This window comes from Salmo salar, chromosome 04 (assembly GCF_965601325.2).
Source record: "Salmo salar chromosome 04, fSalSal1, whole genome shotgun sequence".
NCBI lineage: Eukaryota > Metazoa > Chordata > Actinopteri > Salmoniformes > Salmonidae > Salmo > Salmo salar.
This window is the reverse complement of record NC_138294.1, coordinates 60,933,209-60,949,204: the sequence shown is the minus strand read 5'-3', so window position 1 is coordinate 60,949,204 and position 15,996 is coordinate 60,933,209. Positions and strand designations below refer to the sequence as shown.

Genomic DNA, 15,996 nt, shown 5'->3' with positions numbered 1-15,996 from the left:
CTCCCTTCCCTTCCGCTCTGCTCTGCAGGGAGGAGCGCGGGGCTCCAAGATGGCAATCAAGCCTTGATTTGCCAACACATTTCTAATGATTAAAATGTAATTAGCACCAGCGAGCGCCTCCTCCCCAGCTAATTTCCATGCACACTGTGACAGGCAGGTGGTTGGCGGCGCCCGGGCCCCAGCAGCAGATGGAAGAGCAGGCAGCGGGAGAGGAAAAAAACATTTTGCCATGCGACTGTTTGCATCAGAAAACCATCAGGACGTGCAGCTTTACTCTGGGAGGGAGAAAAAAAGAAGAGGAGCCCTTGACAGCGGCATATCAAATTGGCACCGTCTGAGCTGACCCTGGCAATAGCTGCCATTATTCATGCTGCTATCCCACTAGCTTCCAAGCTGGCAGACAGGCAGGCAGGTGGGCAGACAGACAGACAGGCGAGTCTACGGGCAGACAGTTTCTATTTATCCTTTATTTAACCTGGGAGTCCCTCAGCTTTAATTCAGTGATCCTGCAGGAAATGTGTCCCAGGCAGATAACTATCCCCAGTCCTCAGCTCCACTAGACCCTTAAAGGAAGCAGATATCAATGGTACTGTCATTAATTCTAGGGTCATGGACAGTGACCAGCAGCACCTCGTGATAGTACCAGACATGGGGATGGCATGGCACAATGATGCATCCATCCAGTCATATTGAAGAAGTTGACATTTGAGCAAATATTAGGTCAGGCTATTGTGACATGTCTCTCTGAATGGTTGTTTATATTTATTTGATTGACACAGCATCTGTATACATTTGAGAAACAGTGCATTTGGAACCACATATTCCATGATTCCAGATTATATGCCTAAATGTTATGTTTCTAAGTAGCTACAGTACAGAACATGGCGTGCATCTCTCTCACGCATCTCTGTTTGATGTGGTGGGCAAGACTCCTTATGACAATAGTTGTTTCTGTTGGGGAGTTTGGCAGAGCCAGACACAGAAAGACCCTGCTGTTGCTTATGAGAGGATAGCAGAGCGGAGCTAGCTGAATCATTTACCATTGAGGACATCTCTCCTCATGTTCCCTGTCTGTTCCCTGTCTCCTCTGTCTATTGGGTTAATATTATCTCAGCTGGAGTCTGGAGAGGCTTACGGACACAGAATAGTTTTATCCTACTCTGAGTCTGATATAAACAAAAGCCTTGATGCTTGGACACATTATAGGGAAATTTGTAAGTGCACTCAGCCAAAAGGAGGGGTAGAGGGTGGGGGTCGTGGTAGGGCGGTCGGGGCAATCAGAAGTGCTCCAGATACAGGCCAACATCAACAGCTCTTAGTGCTGAGGGTAATGTTTGACATTCCTCTGTTACTTAACCTAAACACTGAGGTCTGGGGTCTGCGTTGTACAGTATAATGTTGGGGCTGTGTAAATACCACTGGGCCTGGCTAGAGTATCGCTTTCTATGGCTGCTGCCCTCCTTCTCCCCCCGTCTTCCTCAGAGGAGTAATGGTTTCCTTATTGTACATGACTGCATTAAATTACGCAGACTTCCTCAAGCTGCCTCAGCCTGTCTGAGAGCTACGCTCTAGGTTCTAAATGGCCCCATTGTTGTACTGTAGGTACATATGTTTTACATGTCTGTGTGTTTTACATATTAATGTCCTAGTTTTTCTAGTTTCCCTTTCAAAATAGTTTTTGCAGTTTGTTCTCCTATTTACAGTAGCATACTATACCTACTCATTTCCATGAGCACTCTGATTTAAAACCTTATCAAATCCATCCAACCTCCACATGTGCAACCATAATGGTACTTTAGTTGAGATATGTCATCCACATAATCTTAGGCTCACAGTGATATTATCTAGCCTAGGCTTCCTGCAGTGCCTCTGTTTTTCAACATGGGACTCAGTAAATGGAAAAGAACACAGTAGATTTGCCAATGATGGTGCTCCTCTCTCCGAGCCACACTGCATGACTGCATTTTAACGCACCATGATCACTAATCAGTGACTGACGACACCGACTTGTTTTTATGTTACAAGTGTTTGTATCATTTTAGCGTTATTATTATTGGTTGCTTTTCCCTGTGTAGTGCAGTGAGTGTGAGGGAGCGTGGCGTCTTGTGCTTAAAGGACGAACAAATTGCCTGCCCTTGCCTGTCAGTCTTGATCTCTGGCTTTCTTGCTTTGCTCATTATAAAGGTATTTCCATTTTATTGAGTTCTCATTTTTTCTTCTCCCACTCCCTTTATAGTGCAGAGAAATTTGCATACCTCTATCCTCGGGGGAAAAAAGTAATGACAGCAATTGATTTGTATTTTCTCTTCCCCCTCTAGCTGTGTGAGTGTCTCGTGTAGTGGCACCTGCAGAAGCGACAGGCATGGGGATGAGAAGCGAAAGAGAGCAGTTGATTAAATCATCATCAAGTCGTACCGCTAGAAAGTCAATTCTGCTCGCCGTCTACAATGATATCCTTTTATCTTAAAGTAATGAGCTATGGCACTTTTGCATCGGGTAATACGATGACTTCTATTAGCATGTTCCATTTGCTTCATAAGCAAGGGCAAGTAATTCCAGTCCTCTTCTATCTCGACAATCAAAGCAATTGGCTGCACAGGCAGGCAGGGGAAAAAGGGAATGGAATGGGGGAAGAAAAGAAAGAAAGGCTGAGGGTGTTTTTTATGGATCACAACACAGTGGAAAAAATGTATCTCCCCATTATTTGAACTCCTCGCCTGCCTGCTCTGCTTGGTGTGCTCTGCACAGAGACTGCAGAGACTAATGAGTCTTGGGTAACATTACTCTTGTCACAGTATGAAGGCTTAAACACATGGAAGTAGTTCAGACAGTAATACAGGCCCCTTTATTAGTGATGGGGGGGAAAAGTCGATACAGTTACATATCACAATATTATTTTGGACAACATTTTATTGATACTTTGACTCCAAGTAATGGCTATCGTTAGCTAGCGCTAATCGGCTGTACCTGCACAAAAACTCTGGTATTTTTCATCCTATATCTTCTGTTCCATTTTCTTTTAAATATTGAGCCAACATGTTTTAAGCAGTTTTATTTCCATGACTGATGAAAACTTGTTTTTATTATGGCTCCTTCTTGTCTCTCTGCAGCAGACATATAGTGAGCAATATGTTTGGAACATCAAATCACAATAAAATTGCAGTATCGAATTGCAATACATGTACATCAATACAAGTATCGTGATAGTATAGTATCATGGGGTCCCTGGCAATTCCCAGCCCTAATAGATACAGTTACAGTTAGCATGCATCATTTGTAGAACATGCATTGTTGTAGGTAATGACGTACATTAACTTTGTTTATGTTTCCAGCTGACAGGCTATGTGTCACGCTCGTTGAAAAGGTCGGATCAAGGCGCAGCGTGATTTGAGTTCCACATATTTTATTAAAGTGAAACTAAGAAAACAACAAACATACAACGAACGTGAAGTCGTAGTGCTCAACACACTAACACAAAACAATATCCCACAACCCAGGTGGGAACAATGGAGAACTTAAGTATGATCCCCAATTAGAGACAACGAACATCAGCTGCCTCTAATTGGGAACCATACCAAGAGCACCAACATAGAAATGAAAAGACTAGAACACCCCCTAGTCACGCCCTGACCTACAACACCATGGTCAGGGCGTGACACTATGTAGTCTATATTTGGCTGTTGACTTGTCTCTGTGCACTGTGAATTAATTAACACAGGGGGAAAGAAAGGAGTGATGGAGGTAGATAAAGAGGGGGAAAGAGGGTGGGAGGGAGAGAACGGGAGAGAGTGTTAGAGGAGAGTGTTTTCTCAGTGTGCTTATTGCCCCCCCCCCCCCCCCCCCCAAAGGTGCGGACTCCGGCCGCAAAACCGGAAACCAAATGGGGAGGGTAGGGGGGCTGTCTTGTGTCGGTGGTGGCTCCGGTGCGGGCTGAACGCCGTGCCTGGACTGGGCATCGGCGCAGAGGAAGGCTCCGGCCTTGGAGCGGTACTGGATGCCGTGCCTGGATTGGGCACCGGCGCAGAGGAGGGCTCCGGCCATGGAGCTGGGTTGGACGTCATCCCTGGACTGGGAACCGGCGCAGAGGAAGGCTCGCTGGGTTGGCCGCCGTGGCTGGACTGGGCACTGGCGCAGAGGAAGGCTCCTGCCATGGAGCGGGACTGGACGCCGTGCCTGGACTGGGCACCAGCGCAGAGGAAGGCTCCTGCCATAGAGCGGGACTGGACACCGTGCCTGGACTGGGCACCGGCGCAGAGGAAGGCTCCGGCCTTGAAGCGGGACTGGACGCCGTGCCTGGACTGGGCACCGGCGCAGAGGAAGGCTCCGGCCTTGGAGTGGGACTGGTCGCCGTGCCTGGACTGGGCACCGGCGCAGAGGAAGGCTCCGGCCTTGGAGTGGGACTGAAGCCGTGCCTGGACTGGGCACCGGCGCAGAGGGAGGCTCCTGCCAGGGAGTGGGACTGGACACCGTGCCTGGACTGGGCATCGGCACAGGTTGCACCGGACTGATGACACGTTCCTCAGGTCGAGTGCGTGGAGCCAGCACAGGACGCTCCGGGCTGGAGGCGCACTGGAGGCTTAGTGCGTGGAGCCGGTACAGGTGGCACCGGACTATTGACACGCACTTTAGGGCAAGTGCGGGGAGCTGGCACAGGACATACCGGACTGGGGAGGCGCATTGGAGGCCTGATGCGTGGAGCCGGCACAGGTGGCACCGGACTGGTGACACGCACTTCAGGTCGAATGTTGAGCAGAACACACTTGACCAACATCTCTCTCCTCTCTCTCTCCCCCCCAACTTCTCCATCGCCTCCCTGACGGTCTCTGGCTTTTCAGGGCGGGTGCGGGGAGCTGGCACAGATGGCACCGGACTGGTGTCACGCTTTTCAGCACTCCTGCGGTGCAGCATACTCCTCGCCAAAGTCATTCTCCGATATTCCTCCTCACACTGCTCCATCGACTCCCAGGCGGGCTCTGGCTCTCTCCTTGGCTCGGCCGACCACCCATCGTGCCCCCCCCCCCAAACAATCTTGGGGTTTCTGTGGCCGTGGGTCCCGGCGTCGTCGCTGTCCTTCCTGATTTCCTGGCGACTCCCGCCAAGGAAGGGTCTCGCATCCTCCCATGATCTCTTCCCAGGTCCAACTCACTTTTCCCTCCGTTACACGCTGCTTGGTCCTTGTTTGGTGGGATATTCTGTCACACTCGTTGAAAAGGTCGGACCAAGGCGCAGCGTGATTTGAGTTCCACATATTTTATTAAAGTGAAACTAAGAAAACAACAAACACACAACGGACGTGAAGAAGTAGTGCTCAACACACTAACACAAAACAATATCCCACAACCCAGGTGGGAACAATGGAGAACTTAAGTATGATCCCCAATTAGAGACAAAGAAACATCAGCTGCCTCTAATTGGGAACCATACCAAGAGCACCAACATAGAAATGAAAAGACTAGAACACCCCCTAGTCACGCCCTGACCTACAACACCATAGAGAACCAAGGGCTCTCTATGGTCAGGGCGTGACACTATGTCGTCTATATTTGGCTGTTGGCTTGTCTCGGTGCACTGTGAATTAATTAACACAGGGGGAAAGAAAGGAGTGATGGAGGTAGATAAAGAGGGGGAAAGAGGGTGGGAGGGAGAGTACGGGAGAGAGTGTTAGAGGAGAGTGTTTTCTCAGTGTGTTTATTGCCTCTGCATAATTTACGAGGTGCTGACCATCATGGCAGTTTGCTGGGGGCTGGGCCCTGGGGCCGTATGGGACAGGCCGGTAAATTGCACGCTGCCCAGCACAGGCCCCTTTCCTTCTTCACTGGTCCAGTTAGCCAGGGGAATACAGAGCCAGAGGCCCAGCCTGCCTTTTACCTTTGAGCTCTGCAGGGAGCAGGGCCCCGGCTCAGCAGAAAGGAAAAAATAGAGAGCACCAGGCTTAAGGAAGTCACCGTGACCTGGCTCCCATGCGCTGTCAGTCAATCACCCCACACTGGGCTGGCACAAGGGTAAACCCTCTCTGTTTTAATCGACACTAGCCCCCCCCCCCCGCTCCACACACCGAGTGCCTTCTTCATTTCCGACTCCAGTGCCTCCCCGTTCCTCGGCCATACTCACAACTTCGAGGGCCGCCGGCCATCCAGCATCCCGCTAATTAGTTGATAAAGAATTAAGTGGACCTTGAAATTGAAATTGGGTAGAAAAACTGAAATCCAACTTTCTTTTCCCAAAAGACACCCTTCCTGTTTCGCTGTTCTCTCCATCTTTCCATCCTGCACCTAAAATAATTGATATGAACAATTTGGAATTTTTAGTTTTGAATGTTAATCAGACATTTTATGGACTGTTTGTTTCATATTCAGGTCCATGTCTAAATAGTATAATGGAGTGGTCTAATGACATTGGCCCAACAGATCCACGGACGACACTATCGCCATCGCAATGCACACTGCCATATTCCACCTGGACAAGAGGAATACATATGTAAGAATGCTGTTCATTGACTATAGCTCAGCCTTCAACACCATAGAGCCATCCAAGCTCATCACTAAGCTCGGGGCCTTGGGTCTGAACCCCGCCATGTACAACTGGTTCCTGGACTTCCTGATGGGCCGTCACCAGATGTTGAAGGTAGACAACAACACCTCTGCCACGCTGATCCTCAACACAGGGGCCCCACAGGGGTGCATGCTTATCCCCCTTCTGCACACTGCCTTCCCTCCAGGAAATCTACAACACCTGGTTTCACAGGAAGGCCAAGAAGAACATCAAAGACCTCAGCCAACCGAACCACGGCCTGTTCACCCCGCTACCATCCAGAAGGCGGAAACAGTACAAGTGCATTCAAGCTGGGACTGATAGACTGAAAAACAGCTTCTATCTCCAGGCCATCAGTCTTTTAAATAGTCACCACTAGCCGGCCTCTGCCCAGTACCCTGCCCTGAACCTTAGTCACTGTTACTAGCTAGCTACCACCCAGTACTCTACCCTGTACCTTAGAGACTGCTGCCCTATGTACATAGTCATTGAACACGGGTCACTTTAATAATGTTTACATACTGTCATACCCACTTCATATGTATATACTGTATTCTAGTGGTGGCTCATCCTATAATACTGCTGTAAACACCTTTTTCTATTGATATACTGCCCATACTGTCTATACACCATGATATATATATATATATACAGTACCAGTCAAAAGTTTGGACACCCTTACTCATTCAAGGGTTTTTCTTTATTTGTACTATTTTCTACATGGTTGAATAATAGTGAAGACATCAAAACTATTACATAACACATGTTGAATAATGTAGTAATCAAAAAAAGTTTTAAACCAATCAAAATATATTTTATATTTGAGATTCTTCAAAGTAGGCACCCTTTGCCTTGATGACAGCTTTGCACATTCTTGCCATTCTCTCAACCAGCTTCATGATGTAGTCACCTGGAATACATTTCAATTAACAGGTGTGCCTTGTTAAAAGTTCATTTGTGGAATATCTTTCATTCATAATGTGTTTGAGCCAATCAGTTGTGTTGTGACAAGGTAAGGGTGGTATACAGAAGATAGCCCTATTTGGTAAAAGACCAAATCCATATTATGGCAATAACAGCTCAAATAAGCAAAGAGAAACGACAGTCTATAATTGCTTTAAGACATGTGTCACGGCTGTCGAAAGGAGCAGACCAAAGTGCAGCGTGGTTGTAGTTCCACATTTTATTAAATCCGTGAAACTTTGCAATACATAAATAACTGAATCGACAAAACAACAAACCGTGACAGAGAGAAACAAACACTACTCAAAATATAATAACCCACAAAACCCAGGAAGAAAACCCCTACTTAAATATGATTTCCAATTAGAGACAACAAGGACCAGCTGCCTCCAATTGGAGATCAACCCCCCCCCCAAAAAAAACATAGAAATAGAAAAACTAGAACTTAAACATAGAAAACATAGACAAACCACCCAAAACACCCCCTGTCACGCCCTGACCTACTCTACTATAGAAAATGACATCTTACTAGGCTCAGGACGTGACAACATGAAGGTCAGTCAATCTGGAAAATGTCAAGAACTTTGAAAGCTTCTTCAAATGCAGTCGCACAAAACAATCAAGCGCTATGATGAAACTGGCTCTCATGAGGACCACCACCACAGGAATGGAAGACCCAGAGTTACCTCTGCTGCAGAGGATAAGTTCATCAGAGTTACCGGCCTCAGAAATTGCAGCCCAAATAAATGCTTCTCAGAGTTCAAGTAATAGAAACATCTCAATTTCAACTGTTCAGAGGAGACTGCGTGAATCAGGCCTTCATGGTCGAATTGCTGCAAAGAAACCACTACTAAAGGACACCAATAAGAAGAAGATACTTTCTTGGGCCAAGAAACACGAGCAATGGACATTAGACCAGTGGAAGTCCAAATTTGACGTTTTTGGATCTAACCGCCTTGTTTTTGTGAGACGCAGAGTAGGTGAACGGATGATCTCCGCATGTGTGGTTCCCACCGTGAAGCATGGAGGAGGAGGTTTGATGGTGTGGTGGTGATTTGCTGGTGACACTGTCCCCATCCAACCTGACAGAGCTTGAGAGGATCTGCAGAGAAGAATGAGAGAAACTCCCCAAATACAGGTGTGCCAAGCTTGTAGCATCATACCCAAGAAGAGGCAGTAATCGCTACCAAATGTGCTTCAACAATGTACTGATTAAAGGGTCTGAATACTTATGTAAATGTGATATTTCCGGTTTTAATTTGTAATAAATTTGCTACAATTTCTAAAAACCTGTTTTGCTTTGTCATTATGGGGTATTGTGTGAAGATTGATGAGGGGGAAAAACTATTTAATCCATTTTAGAATAAGGCTGTAATGTAACAAAATGTGGAAAAAGTCAAGGGGTCTGAATACTTTCTGAATGCACTGTATATTTACACTGTACATACAGTTGAAGTCGGAAGTTTACATACACCTTATTCAAATACATTTAAACTCCGTTTTTCACAATTCCTGACATTTAATCCTCGGAAAAATTCCCTGTCTTAGGTCAGTTAGGATCACCACTTTATTTTAAGAATGTGAAATGTCAGAATAATAGTAGAGAGAATGATTTATTTCAGCTTTTATTTCTTTCATCACATTCCCTGTGGGTCAGAAGTTTACATACACTCAATTAGTATTTGGTAGCATTGCCTTTAAATTGTTAAACTTGGATCAAACGTTTTGGGTAGCCTTCCACAAGCTTCCCACAATAAGTTGGGTGAATTTTGGCCCATTCCTCCTGACAGATCTGATGTAACTGAATCAGGTTTGTAGCCCTCCTTGCTCACACACGCTTTTTCAGTTCTGCCCACAAATTTTCTATGGGATTGAGGTCAGGGCTTTGTGATGGCCACTCCAATACCTTGACTTTGTTGTCCTTAAGCCATTTTGCCACAACTTTGGAAGAATGCTTGGGGTCATTGTCCATTTGGAAGACCCATTTGCGACCAAGCTTTAACTTCCTGACTGATGTCATGAGATGTTGCTTCAATATATCCATGTAATGGTCGTTCCTCATGATGCCATCTATTTTGTGAAGTGCACCAGTCCCTCCTGCAGCAAAGCACCCCACAACATGATGCTGCCACCCCCGTGCTTCACAGTTGGGATAGTGTTCTTCACGGTTGGGATAGTGTTCTTTGCAAGCCTCCCCATTTTTCCTCCAAACATAATGATGGTCATTATGGCCGAACAGTTCTATTTTTGTTTCATCAGACCAGAGGACATTTCTCCAAAAAGTACGATCTTCGTCCCCATGTGCAGTTGCAAACCGTAGTCTGGCTTTTTTATGGCGGTTTTGGAGCAGTGGCTTCTTCCTTGCTGAGTGGCCTTTCAGGTTATGTCGATGTAGGACTCGTTTTACTGTGGATATAGATACTTTTGTACCTGTTTCCCCCAGCATCTTCACAAGGTCCTTTGCTGTTGTTCTGGGATTGATTTGCACTTTTCGCACCAAAGTACGTTCATCTCTAGGAGACAGAACCCATCTCCTTCCTGAGCGGTATGATGGCTGCGTGGTCCCATGGTGTTTATACTTCCATACTATTGTTTGTACAGATGAGCGTGGTACCTTCAGTCATTTGGAAATTGCTCCCAAGGATGAACCAGACTTGCGGAGGTCTACAATGTTTTTACGGAGGTCTTGGCTGATTTCTTTTGATTTTCCCATGATGTCAAACAAAGAGGCACTGAGTTTGAAGGTAGGCCTTGAAATACATCCACAGGTACACCTCCAATTGACTCAAATTATGTCAATTAGCCTATCAGAAGCTTCTAAAGCCATGACATCATTTTCTGGAATTGTCCAAGCTGTTTAAAGGCACAGTCAACTTAGTGTATGTAAACTTCTGGCCCCACTGGAATTGTGATACAGTGAGTTGTAAGTGCAATAATCTGTCTGTAAACAATTGTTGGAAAAATTACTTGTGTCATGCACAAAGTAGATGTCCTAACCGACTTGCCAAAACTATAGTTTGTTAACAAGAAAGTTGTGGAGTGGTTGAAAAACGAGTTTTAATGACTCCAACCTAAGGATATGTAAACTTCTGACTTCAACTGTACAGTGCCTTCAGAAAGTATTCTCACCCTTTTACTTTTTCTAAATTTTGTTGTGTTACAGCCTGAATTTAAAATGGATTTAAATGAGATTTTGTGTCACTGATCAACACACAATACTGTCAAAGTGGAATTTTGTTTGTCAATTTTTTTTTATTAATACAAAATTAAAAGCTGAAATGTCTTCAATCAATAAGTATTCAACCCCTTTGTTATGGCAAGACTAAATAAGTTCAGGAGTAAAAATGTGCTTAACAAATCGTGTAATAAATTGCATGGAAGTTGCATGTTACGAATAGTGGTTAACATGATTTTTGATTGACTACCCCATCTCTGTACCCCACACATACAATTATCTGTAAGGTCCCTCAATCGTGAATTTCAAGCACAGTATTCCAAAACATGCACCTTGTTTGCGACAAGGCACTAAAGTAATACTGCAAAAGAATTGGGGAAGAATTTAACTTTTTTGTCCTGAATACAGATATGTTTGGGGCATATCCAACACAACACATCACTGAGTACCACTCTTCATATTTTCAAGCATGGTGGTGGCTGCATCATATTATGGATATGCTTGTCATCTGCAAGGACTAGGGAGTTTTTTGTGATAAAAAGAAAAGGAATACAGCTATAAGCACAGGTAAAATCCTAGAAGAAAACCTGGTTCAGTCTGCTTTCACCTTTCAGCAGGATGAATTCACCTTTCAGCAGGACAATAATCTAAAACACAAGGCCAAATCTGGGGCGGTAGGTAGCCTAGTGGTTAGAGCATTGGGCCAGTAACCGAAAGGTTGCTAGATTGAGTCCCCGAGCCAACAAGGTAAAAATCTGTCGTTCTGCCCCTGAACAAGTCAGTTTACCCACTGTTCCTAGGATGTCATTGTAAATAAGAATTTGTTCTTATCTGACTTGCCTAGTTAAATAAAGGTTAAATAAAAAATAAAAATAAAAACATCTACACTGGAGTTGCTTACCAAGATGACATTGAATGTTCCTGAGTGGCCTAGTTACAGTTTTTACTGAATTGGCTTGGAAATCTATGGCAAGACGTGAAAATGACTGTCTAGTACTGATCAACAATCAAGATCTTGAAGAAGTGTAAAAAGAATAATGGGCAAATATTGCACAATCCAGGTGTGTAAAGCTCTTAGACATCCCCAAAAAGACAGCTGTAATGGCTGCCAAAGGTGCTTCTACAAAGTATTGACTGAGTGGTGTGAATACTTACGTAAATTAGATATTTCTGTATTTCTTTCTCAATAAATTACCAAAAATGTCTAAAAACTTGTTTTCACTTTGTCTTTAATGGGGTAATGTGTATAGATCTGTGAATATATTTATTTTATTCCATTTGGAATTCAGGCTGTAACACAATAAAATGTGGAAGAAGTCAAGGTGTATGGATACTTTTTGAAGGCGCTGTATATATTTATATTCCAGACTCTGACATTGTTCATTCTGATATTTCTTAATTTACATTTTTATATTTTGGGGATTTGTGTTTATTTTGTTGTGTTACTAGGTATTACTGCACTGTTGGAGCTAGAAGCACAAGCATTTCACTGCACCTGCGTAACATCTGTAAATATATGTACACAACCAATAAAATATGATTTGAATATGATGGAAATACTCATCTGTACTCAGTTCTCCATTAAAGACCTGATAAAATGTGTCGTGTGACGAGGTAAATTAGATTCTGTACACTCACGTTTAAATTAAAGCAAATAAAAAGGAGAGCCAATTACAGGGTATATGCCGAGTTATTCTAACCATGTTTCTGTGTTCTCTTACAGTGTGACAGTGAGAGCGACCAGGAAGACAAGGTAAGACTCCATCTTAGTGTTTACCTTTCTCTACCAAGACATTCCTTTCTTCCTGCAATGCAGATCTTTTTCATGTATCTTTCATCAATGTGGTTTCAATGAGGATCAAATATTAGACTTTATTTAAGTGTACATTTCTATTTAATTAGAATTAAACATCTAGTTAATAACTGTGAGAGAGGCCTAATTAGCTGCACATTAATTATAAATGACTAAATGATGTGCGAAATCTAAATTGAACTGTTATGGCTTTAGATTACAGTTAAGTGGAGCTGCTATGGCTGTGTGCGTTTCCATTAGGGTTTATACAGTATTTTCTCAAATCGTTTCTCACAGAAGCATTGTGTTTACAAGACATAAACAATGTGCTTCACTGTCTTCACCTGTAGTATAATAGTAAAATAATAGTATAAAAAGTGTAATTCTTTAGTTCATATTCTTGAATTATTCGAAGTATTATTAGCCTCTCATCATACTGTATCGGAGTCTCTTATCTTAAACAGACTGCATTTTAATGCAACTTGGTCCAAAACCATGTGGCTCAGACTGGTCTGTCTGCTGCAAAGTTGGACCTTTGCCAGTGGTCTGAACATATTCACAGATAGTAGTCTCAGATCCTTCTGAGCAGCCATATTTCCCAGGAACAGTAAACTTGCAACTGTAAATCCAGCAAAAGTGTGATGATTTAGAATACCGTTTGTTGTTTTGTTTAGTCGCTTCTGTAAATTGAGTCATTACTCAGTGCCGTCAATTCAAATTACCCCTGCCGCCGTGACAATTCCTTTTGTTTCAGCAACACGTCGTAGCCTGTAATTCCCTTAGTGATTTTATTCATTCATCCCGGATCATGTTACAGTGGTGATGAACAGAGCTGAGCGCCACGCTGTACCTTTCTGTCATTGATTAATTGTGTATTAAAATAACAGAGGAGTGAATGAGTAAATAGGGGGGCTCTGACTGCCACGGTTCTCCTCTGTTACGGAGTAATTGAAGCTCAAGCTCCTCAGCATCATCCTCGTTACCCTGTAGTCACCACAGTCACTATCTGTCCCTGCCAGGCATCAGCCTCGTTACCCTGTAGTCACCACAGTCACTATCTGTCCCTGCCAGGCATCAGCCTCGTTACCCTGTAGTCACCACAGTCACTATCTGTCCCTGCCAGGCATCAGCCTCGTTACCCTGTAGTCACCACAGTCACTATCTGTCCCTGCCAGGCATCAGCCTCGTTACCCTGTAGTCACCACAGTCACTATCTGTCCCTGCCAGGCATCATCCTCGTTACCCTGTAGTCACCACAGTCACTATCTGTCCCTGCCAGGCATCAGCCTCGTTACCCTGTAGTCACCACAGTCACTATCTGTCCCTGCCAGGCATCAGCCTCGTTACCCTGTAGTCACCACAGTCACTATCTGTCCCTGCCAGGCATCAGCCTCGCTCTCTTTCTTTCTCTCGCTCCCTCTCTCCAGCCACCACCAGGATCATTTGAATTCTGTGGATGTGTTCTACTTTAGAACACGGCTGTGGAGAGGAAGGGGGAGGGGCACAGTCGTTTTAAAGGGTCAAATGTATTCAGATGAGGACAAACGTGGCTTATTTCGTTTTCTTCAGAATCAGGAAATGGAAAAAGTGTTCCCAGGAGAAATCCCGTTCTGCCTGGTGTAGAGAGGCCTCTGCTGTGCTGACAGGAGCCGCAGGGGCTCTGATAAGAGCCAGCTTTTCGCCTCTCTCTTATTGTGTGTGTGTATGTGTGTGTGTGTGTGTGTGTGTGTGTGTGTGTGTGTGTGTGTGTGTGTGCACGTGAGTGTGGTGGATGAGTGTGTGTGTGTGTGTGTTCTTTTAATACATCCAGTCAACGCTGTCAGAAGACATGGATGTTCTCCTGGGTGCTCTTTACAAAGTGACCTGTTGGTTGGGATTCCTCTAACATGACATGATAATGGTGTGTTGGCTGACAGATAGAAACCAGGGTCCTCACACACACATGCATGGATACACACATACACACACACTTGTCCATTATTAGCCCAATCTATCGGTCATTCCCTTTCTTCTCTATGACAGTGTCTCACATGCAGAGTCCTTTTAGAGTTAAGACATTGATAGGGACAGGGTGTTCTCATCCTACTGTCACTTTAATAGATAATATCACTATACCATGATTACTGTAACTGTTAGAATGTTAAAGAAGTGTCTGTGATTCTGTCTGGTCTTAGGCTGAAGGAGATGGTACACTGTCTATAGCACTGTCATGTCTCTTTGTCCCTGTAATAGTGACTGATGGCCCATCTCATTGTTGCCCAGAGTTTTCTTGAATGATATGTTCTGTCCTCTTTCATCAGGCAGAGTGGGCTGGTCCATCTCAGCTCAGGGCCTGCACCCGGGGTCCGTCCAGGGACTGCCGGTGGTTGATGAATTGGTGTCGGTATATGGCAGGGATCATCAACTAGATTCAGCCGCGGGTCGACTTATTCTTGAGCGGATGGTTGGGAGGCCGGAACATAATTAAAAATCATTTCTAGACTACAAATTGACCGCAAAAAGCCCAAACAGATATAATGTTTGACTAAAACATAATCATTTCAAACCTTGCTTACAAGCGTATACGATCATGTGTGTCTCTCTATTACGTGTGGGAATACTCGGGAACAGATTTCCTAAGTTTAAATCACTTGGAGCTGATCTCCTGGTGTTTTTACAGTCTTTTACGTCCTACAATGAAAATACCCCCCAATTTTTTTGTTGTTGAAATTATATATTTTTGTCTCAGAAAACTTGGGGGGCAAAATAAAACCAAATTCGCTCCGCAAGTTGGGGAAGCCTGGTATATCGGATACGAGTGAGAGAGGAAAAGCTAATCCCAATGAGTCTCTTCTCAAAGCTTTGGCCTGCCTGGATGTTCCAATCCTGGCTCTGGCTGCAAAGTGTGCTTGGCCCCGATTCCAGGTTCCATTCTGGAAAAGCTAGTCAGTCATTGATTGTGTTCCGGCTCTCTTTCACTTCCCAGGCTAGGCAGCCCGGGGATCCGGGCTCGAATCTGATCCAGGATCAGGTGGTTCTTTTTATTATTGCTAACAGGTAGGACTGGGCTGTTCATTTGGAGCAGCTTGAGTCCCATTATTACAGCAGGATTACAGGCAGGAGTAGAGGATAGGAGAGGAGTTGCAGAGAGAGAGAGGGGGAAGGATTCCATAGCCTAAAGGTGCCTTTGATGTGGCCCGCCAATATCCAATAACATTCCCCGTTTCATGGCGCAGTTAACGCCAACAGGTTTTTCACCATCTGAGAGCGTTTAAAGGCTGATGAGGCTAAAGTGAATGTAAAATGGGCTCAGTCTTAAACTTTAATGTGCACGTGTTTATGTGCCCAGAACATCTTTCAGTGATTTAAGAAAAATATCCTGTGCTGCTCCTTGGGCGTGTGGACACAGCGCATAGTTGCGTAAGCTTCAATTCCCTCAAATATATAGCTTTTATTTAAAAAAAAATGCTTTTCATGAGAAATCTTTTGAAGCATTAGTTATAAGATGGAAATGACTGTTCCATGGAAATGACATAGTCACGAGCACCAGCCACTC

The 15,996-nt window shown here is 44.5% G+C and overlaps 1 protein-coding gene across 2 annotated transcripts in view; it reads left to right on the top strand.

The window, feature by feature from the left end:
- Positions 1-15,996, top strand: part of LOC106603524 (autism susceptibility gene 2 protein homolog) — a 475,162-nt gene that overhangs the window by 316,146 nt on the left and 143,020 nt on the right. For both annotated transcript variants that reach the window (XM_045717116.2, XM_014197337.3), the window contains exon 4: positions 12,393-12,422. In XM_045717116.2, the coding sequence (XP_045573072.2) occupies positions 12,393-12,422 (30 nt within the window). The remainder of the gene's footprint in view (positions 1-12,392; positions 12,423-15,996) is intronic.